The following is an 11,609-nucleotide window of genomic DNA, read 5'->3' as shown; positions in this document are numbered from 1 at the left end:
GGACATTCCCAATGCTGGTTCCTATGCAAGCTGCCTCTTCTCTTTTGTGCTTTACCCACTGAGTGCGGAGAGGAAAGCTGCAGCCTTCAAATACTTGTTGTTTGTATAGTGCTTCAGTCCCTTCAGCTTCTAAAGGCCTAACTTGCTACAAAACTCCATCAGTAAAGGCTAAACTATTTCTCTCAACAAATAAACCCAGGATATTACAAACTAGTATCTTCTGATCCTTTGTCTTTTTTTGTGGCATACCACTATCTATAACAGCTCTCATCACCATCCCCTCAAAGAGTACCTTTTGATTTTGGGCAGAACTGGAGTATACAGTTCAAGATTACTTATCACCAGAAGGTAAAAAAAACAAAACCCTCTTGATTTCAGGTTAGAGACATAATCCAAGAGGGAGCTTAGAAGTTCAGTGCATCAGGTGCTGCAATAGCTACAGGGCTTTAGTACACAAAGCACTTAATACATAAACACTTTGTTGAATCAATGCAAGCTTGAGTATAAGCCCATAAACCTACTACAGAACCAGTCAGACTACATCACTAAAGGCAACCAAACTTGTTCCATGCAATGGAACATGACTGGAGATACCCCTTATGAAGGCAGCACTCAACTGTTTGCTAAGTGATATCTATATGACAATTAAGCAATCTTAACTGCAAAAAATATTCTGACTGGACTAGCTGTATTTTCAGGAAGTTGAACAAAGCATCTCTTCTACAGCAAGTCAAGAACATCTTCACAGTTCATTCTGGCAAAGGGTATTATAAAATAGTGCCATCACAGGTATTTTCACAGCTTAGATGCTTCATACACACTGTGACAGGCTTTGCAAGTATTGCTCAGTATCCACTGGCTCAGAATCTCAGTCCCTGCAGAGCAAGTGTAGATCTAAAACAGCATTTTCACAGGTGAGCATCAGGAAGGGGAGAAAAAGAACAGATCTCAAATCAGTGTCTCTTCCTGAACTCAAAAAGCTTCCAGATAACCTTCAGGCACAGGAAAAGGAGCAGCTGAATTGCAAACAATTCAAGCCTTGTCCAAGTGCCTGAATGGCAGCAAAGTGACACTCTGCACATCTGCCCTTTTCCCTGTCAGTTAAATTCCAGAATGCAATGGATGTGGATCGATACCTCAGTACCTGGTAATCACATGAAGCAAGAAAGGAAATCCCATTTTGACTGCAAATAGCTTTTCTGTTTGAGCACTGAGCTGACATGTAGTTAGTGATGAATATGCAGCTGTTACTAGTAAGAAAGAAAGTAAAAAAAAAACCCAGCCCAATGTACTGACCAATGAAAACATGTTTGAGATTTAAAAACTGGAAAGGGTGAATTAAGCAGTAAAAAAAAAAAAAATAAATATTTGAAGCCAACCGTCTTTCCAATTCAGTTTCAAGCATGTACAGCAAATCCTTGTAAAGCTTTAAACAAAAAAATAAATCAACATTCTGGTAGATGTTTTTTAGATTCTAGTTTTTAGAAGAGAGAACCAAAAACTTACTGAAAAGTTGTTCTGGCTTCATCAATAATTTCTTGAGTAAACATTGCAGAACTACCACTATAATCTGAATACCTAAGCTGCTGGCACAAATCAATAACTAACCATTTAACAAGTTGGGTATAAAAAAATTTATGTAGTAATACCAATTCAGCACACAAATTCCATGCTTCACAAATTCTGCTGCTGTGTAAGAGTCCTCCTAACATTTATGCAGGTCAAGTTCAGATTTTTAGGTCACTGCATGCCCAGATCAAAACAGCAGCAAAATATCTACCACTACAAGCAGCTATACCCAATTGTGCCTTTAGAATGCAAACTATGCAGAAGTCTATGTAGATGATCAGTGCCACTGACACTGAACCAGGACCACACACACAACCCTTGGTGTGTGCAGGCTGGAAAGAATAACATTACTTAATGAAGAAGAGAAATGCAATACAGATTCTGATACAAATATGGTACAATCAAGACAGATTAAGTCACTAGACATTCAGATTAGGGAAAGGAGAAAAATCCTTCAGAGACAACATACAAGTGACAAGCCAGCATTACAGAGAACTCTAAAGGCACATTTCAGGTAACATGTTTCTGTTAAGACCAACTGCTTACACACGCAGGCACAAATCTTAATGGCTACCTCCCCCCACCCCCAACAATTGAAAAAAAAAAAAGAGAAGTGCATTTTCAGTAATATTAACACCATTCAGTTAATCTGTTCAGTCCAAATGCTTAGCAGTATTTTCCTTATGGTGATATGGATTCTCTGCACTACTCCAATCCAAAAAACCCAAACAGGCAGGATTAGTAAAGGTTCAAATGTTGTACTAGTTAACATTACTCATCAGAGCCCACTGGTCTCTTCTGTGCCCTCTTGTAGGGCAACCTCCTTGGTGAAGCTTTATCTAGATAAAAAAAAAAAAAAGGAAAAGATAGTTGCATCAATTGCAATTGCTACACAACCAGGTATTTTTCTCCTCCCAAACACAAGTCAAACTGCCCTTCTAGTGCAATACACAATACACCACCACACAGAAGCCAAGTGAAACAACTTAAGGCTTTTTATCTATTAGCATCCTAAATAGAAGGTAACAAAAAATGTTTCTATTCTGTAACATGCAACTCCAGGGTGAGGTTTGTTCAAGTGCCAGTTACTAAAATGCAAAAAACCAAAAAACAAAAAACAAACCAAAACCCCCACAACAAACAAAAAATCAAACTCAGAAACCTACACCATCTCCTGGTGAAACTGCATGCTCTGCTGTTTAGAAAAACTACAGTTAGAAATTTAGTAAGTATTTTGATCATTACTGATTCTGTGCTGTGAGGGTGGTGAGGCACTGGCACAGGCTGCCCAGAGAAGCTGTGGATGCCCCATCCCTGGAAGTGTTCAAGGTCAGGTTGGATGGGGCTTTCAGCAACTTGGTCTGGTGGAAGGTGTCCCTACCTGTGCCAGAGGGGTTGGAACTAGGTGATCTATAAGGTCCCTTCCAACCCGAACCATTCTACGGTTCTATGAATATTGTAAAGAAGCTTCAATACTTTGCATGCAGTGCTAGTGACTCCTAAAGGCTTCTGCTGACTTCAAAATGCATTTTCTTAAGCAGAATCATCTCCAATAGTTTCACTGGTTACAGCATGTGCAAACCCAAGGAGCAGCAATCATCAGTACAGTATAAAGTGTCTTTCAACAATATCAATTCAGGAATCTCTGAAGGCCATGTATTTTAAAGAATTCTAGTGTAGGGTTCCAATTGAAACTAACCTGGACCTGAGAAAACCACAAAGAAGAACAACTCAAACATAAGTTTTTCTTAAACTTCAAGTATTAAGACACGAATTCCTGTTTAGCTTAAGAAAGGGATGGGGACAGGGCCCAAACATTACCAGGATCTGAACTCATGTAAAGACAGTTGGCTCATCAGAAAAAAAAGCATTTAGAGCTTCACTTTTTCTTGATGAATTGAGGCTTTGCAAATTCCTGTTGTCTGGATTTTATACTCTCATTCTTGTGTCTCACAGAAGACAGTGTACCAGAAAGTTTTCATCTTCACAAGTGAAGCACTTGTCTTTATACCTATGTCATGCAAGTACAGCTAAAAAGGGCAAAGGAATTAAAATAGTGAAGTCAACACCTCCTGGTACAACTTCATATCAGAGCTAAGGCCTCTAATCTCTTTCACACTGAATAAAGCTCAGAATATGCTTATTTCATCAAAACAGCAGTAACTTCCAAGTTAAGGTAGTTCCTGCAAAAGGTTTTCAAAGCACTTCTCTTTGCATCTGGTCTAGCATGCACTTTGTTCAAGCTCTCTCACCTCACACCAGTCAATGCTACTGGTGATAGGAGTTTACCTGGGATAAGGAAAGCCCAGGAAAATAAACCTGATTATTAAACTATTATACCCCAGGCTGAGGTTTGCTTCTTACTGAAACAAGATGCACTCAGCCATTGGTCATGATCAGTCCTCCACTACCCTCATGTAGCACCAGGTTGACTCTATACCAAGGTAGTGGGGAAGGCAAGATACAAATCTGCCTTTAAGATAAACAGTTCTGGGAACGGTGTTGTACTGAAAATGTTACTACGATATAACCAGAAATATACACACAAAATACATGAAAATATAAGCTTAGAAGTATATAAAATGTGTTTGTGCTGTTGCATGCATCTGTTCTGTCATCTTTTACTGCTCATGCTACATCATCAGTCACTGCATGCAGGAAGCTGTACTTCTATCCATGCCTAATTATCACATGGACAACACATTAACCACTTTCACACTTCAGCTCACAAGACTTTGCCTCACCTCTTCTACTCTGCACTGAAGCCATGGAAAAGAAAAAAAAAAAGAGTAAGAGAAGTTAGAGATATCCATAATCTAAAGAAATCAGATATTGAGTTTACTGCTGGCATTTCAGGTATCAAGTAGAACTTAGTAATTTTGGATTTGTGAAGGACATTAATACCAAGTCTTAATGTGGCTTTAGTCAATACACACTTCTAATGCTAAACTTTCAAATAACTTACAGAAGCTTTGAGATAATACCTATTCTCTCCTATTTAAGCCTCCTTTGTGATCCATGTTTTGAGTGCAGATTTTATACTGTTGAAGAACAGTCTACAGAATAAATTGTAAAAGTCACTGATAGTCATTATTGTATCAACCACTGAAGTTTGTTCTATAAAGAACAGGCTGCTAAAGTAACAGTCTCATCATTAAGCACAGGTTCTGGACAATTGTTTTATTCCCTAGAAGAGATGTATGCTGTTCTGAAAAATTGGTGCCAGCTACTTGTTTGGTTACAATCAATCGATCAAGTAAGTTTGTTACTCTCTTGTTGGTGGAAGGCAGACTACTTACTTATTTGATTTAAAGTTTCTTGGGGAATCCAGCTCATATCAACATCATTCTGATTTGATGTTCCCATCTCTACTTTCTGTACTGGTCTTTTCCTCTGAAAAGGCAAGAAAGAAAAAAGATTTTTCTCTTAAACAAGGTGTGGATAGCACAAGTATTAGAAATCACTAAAAATTCTACATTTAATGAATTACAATTATTTCACTAAGGCACAAACTTAAGGCTAGTCAACACTTTCTTTGCTGTTTTTCCCCATTAACAACTTATACTCCTAAGCTTTGCATTACCACTTCTAATGCCTCACGATACTTATTCCACAAAGACATCAAGATTTCATGTATGCCTGGGCAAGCTCATTACACCTGTTGCAAAAAGTGGCTGCTGAGCAACCAGTCTTTGTGATGACCAGTTTCACTGTGCTTTCTCAGACTAGCACAAAAATCTGTCACCTTGCAAAACTGATTTCAAAGCACAATAAGCTTTCAATACTTCTTTCTAACTGATGCTACTTCAAAAGTATGATGAGCCAGACAGCACAAAGACAATCTATGCACTGAGACTTCAGCTTTCAACAATTTTTATTTGCCAGACCAGACACACAGACTAACCCTCAGCTATTACACCATTACAAACGGAATCCAGAAGGCCCTAATCAACATTAGAGCAAAGCTTTGACAAGAACTAAATAAAGGAATAGACAGCTCTTTTCCCCAAAGTCTGATCTGGATTAAACTGATAGACAGAAACACAGAGCAGGGGGGGAATCTACCCAGTAAGTACTGGATCAGTAGATACACATCCAGTGACAGGAAGGTATCAAAGCTTCCAATTCAACCACTTCAGTGTGGTGCCAAGGACCAGACACAAAGAACACAAACTAAGCAGTCTAAGTGTCTCCAATCATGAATATTTTTTCAAAACTCTCTGGTTTCCCCAATAACTTCTAAGGTTCTAAGAATAAACCTTCTAAAGTTCTACCTGTACTGACAGCTGCCAGATGCAATTACTGAACTGCTTTCTTTTCACATCAGGAAGTTCTTGTATAAACCACATACTTACACAGACAAACACACTACCCACCTTCCTAGATTCTAGTAACTGATGTAGGCCAACAATGACAAGTAGACCAAGTCCAGCAAGGAACATATACATGAAGATCCTTAAAAAAAGGCAAAACAAAACAGTTTAAGAAACTATTAACTAAAAATCTTAAGTGTTTAAGAGTTTATGAAAAGGTATAGAAACTAAGCCTAGCTTTAGACACATGCCCACTTGATCTTTCCTCAGAACTTCTGTAGGGGGTGAGAGGGGAAAAAAACCCCAGTGAATCTGAAACTGAAGTGCTAACGAATAACATATAATTATTCTGACTTTGATTTCAGAAAGTGTAATAATAAGTTAAATTCTGAACAACAGAACATTTGAAAAATGCTGTATAAAGTTAGAAAACTGTTATAAATAAATACTGAAATTTAGGAACTGCAAGAACTTTCTTGCACTATCATGAAGTTTCCAGGTATTGGGTCACAGGCAATATCTATGTTTGTGACAGCTTCAACCACTTACAAAACCCTGTGCTTTTAGTATGGCTACTGCAAAGCAAGTACTGCTAGGACACTAGTTTATTTGCAGCAGAGCTTTGAAAGACCTTGCTTCTACATAGTTAGAATTCTACCTATACAATCAATAACTTCTTTAAGCCATACATTTTGGTTTGTTTTGAAGAACTTTACCTGAAATACCTATTGATACTTAGCAAGAGGAGAACACAAGTTACATCTAAAATTAATTCAGGGAGTAGGCAGGAGTTTACAGGTAAAGAACCTATTCCAAGCTGAACATCTAAATTCGGATTCATGACAAAGGAGATTATGGAGTTAAACTAAATAAGAGACTTAATTGAACACTCCTGTTTTAGGGTAATTATCTATTCAGAGGACATTCACTCAAACTCAGCAGGCAATTTCTACCCATGGCAGGACAATTCTGCATTGTCTACAAGTATTTCTGAAGATTAATTTTTTTTAATTCACAGGTTCACTTAAAATTCCACTCCAGTGGTACAATATTTAAAAGCAGATCAGCACAGTATATGGTTGCAATGTATAAGGTGTGCCAGATAGACTTTGAAAAAATCACTCCTGAGAGACACCTGCTACAGACAGGGGTTAGTGCAACAAAAAATTGTGAGTTCCTCTATCTCGTACTCCAAAACCATCTTTTAGTTTATCTAATCTTGGATCATACTGGAGCACTTCAGAAGAAAGTTGTTCCAGTCCTGACAGCAGGACCCACAGCCCAATACTACAGACTCTCTACATCTTTTAACTCTTAGGAAAAAGCACAGTAGCATAACAAAAGCTTAACAGCTTTGAATTGCTATGTAGCTGTGTAACCTCAGGTCCTATACCAGGCTTAAGCTCTCTGAGCTAAAGCACATCAGCTAAAGCACATCTGTGCATAGTACATTGGTACTATACACATAGTACCAATCCTGAAGATGCCCAATATTAATACAGACATTAATTTTGGGAAAAAGTTCGTATTTTCAGGCTGTCAACATTGTATAAGTCAAATGCCTGCTACGCAATCAACAACACTCAGCAGACCTAACACCCAGTGAAATGAGGATACAAGAACCATTCTCACTGGTTCCATCAATAACGTGTTCTACTACTATACCAACTAAGCCTGGATCCCCAGAGTCCTTACGTTTCTCCATCCAGCCCATCTTCTTTTTCAATAATTGTCACAGTTTGATTGAAGACAGCATCTTGAAACACATTGCCCTGTAACAAAAAGTCTGCACTTAACATTTAAAATTGATTTCTTAAACAATACACAAATGCCTTTTTCCATGTTCTCGGAAAAATTCTAGAAAGCAGTAACTCCTGCACGAGACTTTAAGTTTGTAAGTAGTTCTAGACTGATTCAACACATAAAAGCACCGATGCTATTGCTGCAAGTACAAAGAACAGCCTTGGTATTAGCAAGACAGTCACATCTAGCCTTCAATATGTCATTTCCTATAACAAGAGATATTACATATGAAGGGTTCTTATTAGGACTACCAACACACAAAGGTACTCCTTATCTTCTACCCAAGCTAAAACAGATAAGAATCTCCTATTTTAATTCCCATTTATGGTTTTAGATAGTCTTTCCCCAGATTGTAACTACTGGACATTTGCCTAAAGAGAAGTTTGCAGATGGCATTCAGGCTGATAATCTGAAAAACACCATGAAATTCAAGTTATCCTAAAGAAAGCTTTAGTTTTGCTTGGCTGGTTGGGAGTTTGAGAACACAGCCCACTATTACACAGTTCTAAGGCATTCTAGCTTCCACCACTGACATAAAACTAAGTGCAACATACAAGAACTGAGTGTGCATAGGGGTCTAATGTGAAACACGCAGGCAGGAACTTACTGTGCTTAGGTATCTACTGCTCTGCTTAAATACTACAAAGACATTCACTTTCTAGACAGTTACTTGACTAAAACTCCTTCCTGGTGCTTCCACATCAACTAGAAAGATTCAAGTGAATTACAATATCAAGCTTACATTTGCATCTCTGTAGTTGAGATTGATAACTAAACCAAAAGGACGACCACCCATGGGCTCAGCTGGGATGAAAGAGTACTCAAACGTGGCTTGTCTCTGTGGTGGAACTACTGTGTTCAGAGAGAGAGCTGTGAAGTTCTGGATATAGAACTGGTAGTCTTGAGGATACCGGAATGAAGCATCGAGAGACTCCACAATGAAATCATCTGTGCCCTTATTGGTGAAGCCTACCAGAAATTTCACAATGTTGTTCGCCGGAAAGTCTAAAACACAACAAAAAACATTCAGCCATTACAAACTTCATACACCACACCTAGCCAGTTTCTAAACAGAGAGCATCTAGAACACATTCTGTGGGTTTAGAGCTTCACTGTTTTATCTGCACATTGATATATATATATAGTCTAAGCAAGAGTAAAGAGGATGGTAGATTAGCAGAGGACTCTTACCTTCACCTTTCACAAATAAGATGGTTGTATCAGCACTAGGCGAGGCTTTAGGTTCTCCTGACAAGTCTTCTTCCTCTTTTTCTTCTGTCTAAGACAAGAGACTTTTTTGAAAAATCCTATGATGAACAGTGAGTCAAAGACCACACTTGGTTCATGAGAACCCCATGTGCCAAAAGCATGCAACAACAGCAAGTATTGGTACCAAATCCCACTCTTCCAGGATTAGCACAGTCTGTTCTCCCTCCCTTCACTTTCAGCATTTATGTTTCTACTTGTATTTGACACAGTGACTAATCTGAACTGCATTTAGCTCTATTGAAACATTTATAATCAGAAGGCATCAGTAACGTCTGGGGGTGGAAGAAAAAGAATAGACTCAAAATGTTAAGTGTTCACATCTAAGCTATTTGCAATTCGAAAACAAGCATTTCCAAAACACAGGCACCCACATAAGGCAAATGAGAGTTACTTTCACTACAGAGGGAGTATTTACAGCAGCTTTCTATTCAGTTTAAATTAGTTAAGTGTATCTATACCTGGGAATGGTTAGACTGTTAGAACTAAGTTCATGGACTCACTTGTTGAAGCTCACCTTTGTGACAATTCACTTTGTAATTTGGCAAACGCAATCATTAGGGGCTTATTTTCCACTTGGGGATCACCAAACAAAACAAGGCTGACTCAATTTTGAACAGCCTCAGTTAATTGCTTGCAAGTCAGTTAGATCATTTGATCTCGGTGCTTAAACAACCCCCTGAAGCAGTGGATATCCCACTGGATCAGTCATACACATAGCATGAACCAGGGAACCAGAGACGAGCATACAGCATCTTGATTTCAAGATGCTATGCAAAACTCTATCTTCTATTTCAGTCACAAATAAAAGAAACTGCCTAAAAAGCATAATGGTTTGTACCCGAGTCATAGACTATTTATTGAAAGCAAATTATATCCCGATTTAATAATATTCTGTCAGTACTGGCATAACATACCTTTCTATCACATAGCAAAGCTGGTCAACCATAAACTCACCAACTTAGCAACAACAGTAAAATCCCACAGAATCAAAGAACAGTTTATCAGTTCTGCCTTTTCATTATGTATGTCTTCTCCTCCTAATAATGTCCCAAGCTTCCTTCATTTAAATCAGCAATTTGAGAAGACTTTGTACACATCAATGTAGACTAAGTGTCTAGCAATCCTCAAAGTACTCAACTGCTATAAGCAGATCACAGAGCTATGTAAAAAAATTTCACTTTTTTGTTTGCAATTTTTGGCATGTGTGTTATAAATTTAGTTAGCTAAATTCTTTTACTGTACTCTTGCCTGATTAGTTTTGCTTAGCAGGAGTAGCTAAGGTTGCTGAAGCTGCGAACTTACACCTTGAAAAGCTGAACTAATCTTGAACTGTTGCTTAGCTATGTGCAGGGAGGCTCTGAGACCAGTGCAAACTGAAAGACTGGGAAGCCACAACTGTCAGCAGAAGATACAACTCATCCAGATAAATACAGCTACAGAGAAAGAATTCAGTAAGGAACAAGAAGTCCCTCGAACAAAAATCACCATTGAACCAAGAGGCACGTGCAAGGCACATGAAGAGCACGTGAAGAACAGGTACATAGGGTGTAAGGGTATAGAAGCTCAAGGATTTTATTCTGGGTCCCTTTTTCAGAGACCTATGCTGAGGGAAACCTATGACAAAGAAAATTTTTTAACATTTGTCAAGCTGAAGCTAATGACCCTGAACATCAAGACAGCTGTGGCACACACTGCAACAAGTGTCAGAGGCCAGGAATGAAGCCAGTGAAAACGGGCTACAAAACAAGGTTTTCAGAATGAATACTGAGCTTAACTAAGATCCTGCTGCCCCCTAAAAACAAATGCCAAAGAAGCCAGAGTGAAGTAGTCCTATACCCCAATGCTCTTCTCAGTTTACTGAGGTGCAGCTTAAGCTGGACAAGAACTACAGGGATCTTCTATGAGATTCTGGTGTTGTTTTGGGTGAGCTGCAGCTTTGGTAGTCAGAAATCAGGTTGTCCCCTGTGGTTTTTCAAGTGGTAATTCAGGTAGGAAAGATAAATCCTTATGCAACTCCAAACTGAACACAAGTTTAATTGGAGACATGGGAAACAGCTGTTTGGAAATAGCAATGCTAGTAAACTCGTATTTAAATTGTCTAGCTTCTAGCACTTTTGGTGCAATTCATACTTTTGAAGTAGCATTCATGTATAATTACCAAGTCTGTTGGTTCATCTTCTTCAACTTCAGCTTCATCATCTTCATCTTCAACTACAGTATCTTCCACAGCTTCCTCATCTTCTGTAGCATCTTGAGCTGCAACTAATAAACCTGAACCTACCAAGACAAAACGCACGTACAAAAAAGCCTTTTTAATGTCTAGTTAATCAACAGAAAACTGACACTGAAGTACAATTCTCAAACTAAGGTTTGAAGAATTTCTTTAAAATCTGTCCAATACAGTGCTTTGAAGCCTCACTTGCAAAAACCTCACATTCAGATCAATGTCTGCATTGATCTTTCAGCCTTCTTTCTTCTCTAGTAACTTTCTCACCTACACATTTATCTGCCACTAAATTCAAACTGAAAACACTTACAGCTAGATGGTATAAAAGTTCAGCACTCACAAAGCAATGCCTGAATTTGCAGAAGGCAACCAACTTGCCTTAAAAGCTCGTTTCATTTTTTGAACATATTACCATATGAAAACATTTT

At 38.4% G+C, this 11,609-nt stretch overlaps 1 protein-coding gene across 1 annotated transcript; it reads right to left on the bottom strand.

Annotated features, from left to right (window-relative positions):
- Positions 1-1,622: 1,622 nt before the first annotated feature.
- Positions 1,623-11,273, bottom strand: SSR1 (signal sequence receptor, alpha; the record flags this gene model as incomplete). Its single annotated transcript, XM_009075450.1, has 8 exons — positions 1,623-2,408; positions 4,314-4,328; positions 4,869-4,962; positions 5,946-6,024; positions 7,578-7,654; positions 8,428-8,690; positions 8,877-8,964; positions 11,113-11,273. Coding segments are annotated over 8 exons (845 nt in total), but the record flags the coding sequence as incomplete, so codon positions are not given.
- Positions 11,274-11,609: the final 336 nt, after the last annotated feature.

The sequence above is a fragment of the Acanthisitta chloris genome, unplaced genomic scaffold (assembly GCF_000695815.1).
Source record: "Acanthisitta chloris isolate BGI_N310 unplaced genomic scaffold, ASM69581v1 scaffold29715, whole genome shotgun sequence".
Taxonomy (NCBI): Eukaryota; Metazoa; Chordata; class Aves; order Passeriformes; family Acanthisittidae; genus Acanthisitta; species Acanthisitta chloris.
This window is presented reverse-complemented; position numbering and strand designations above follow the sequence as displayed.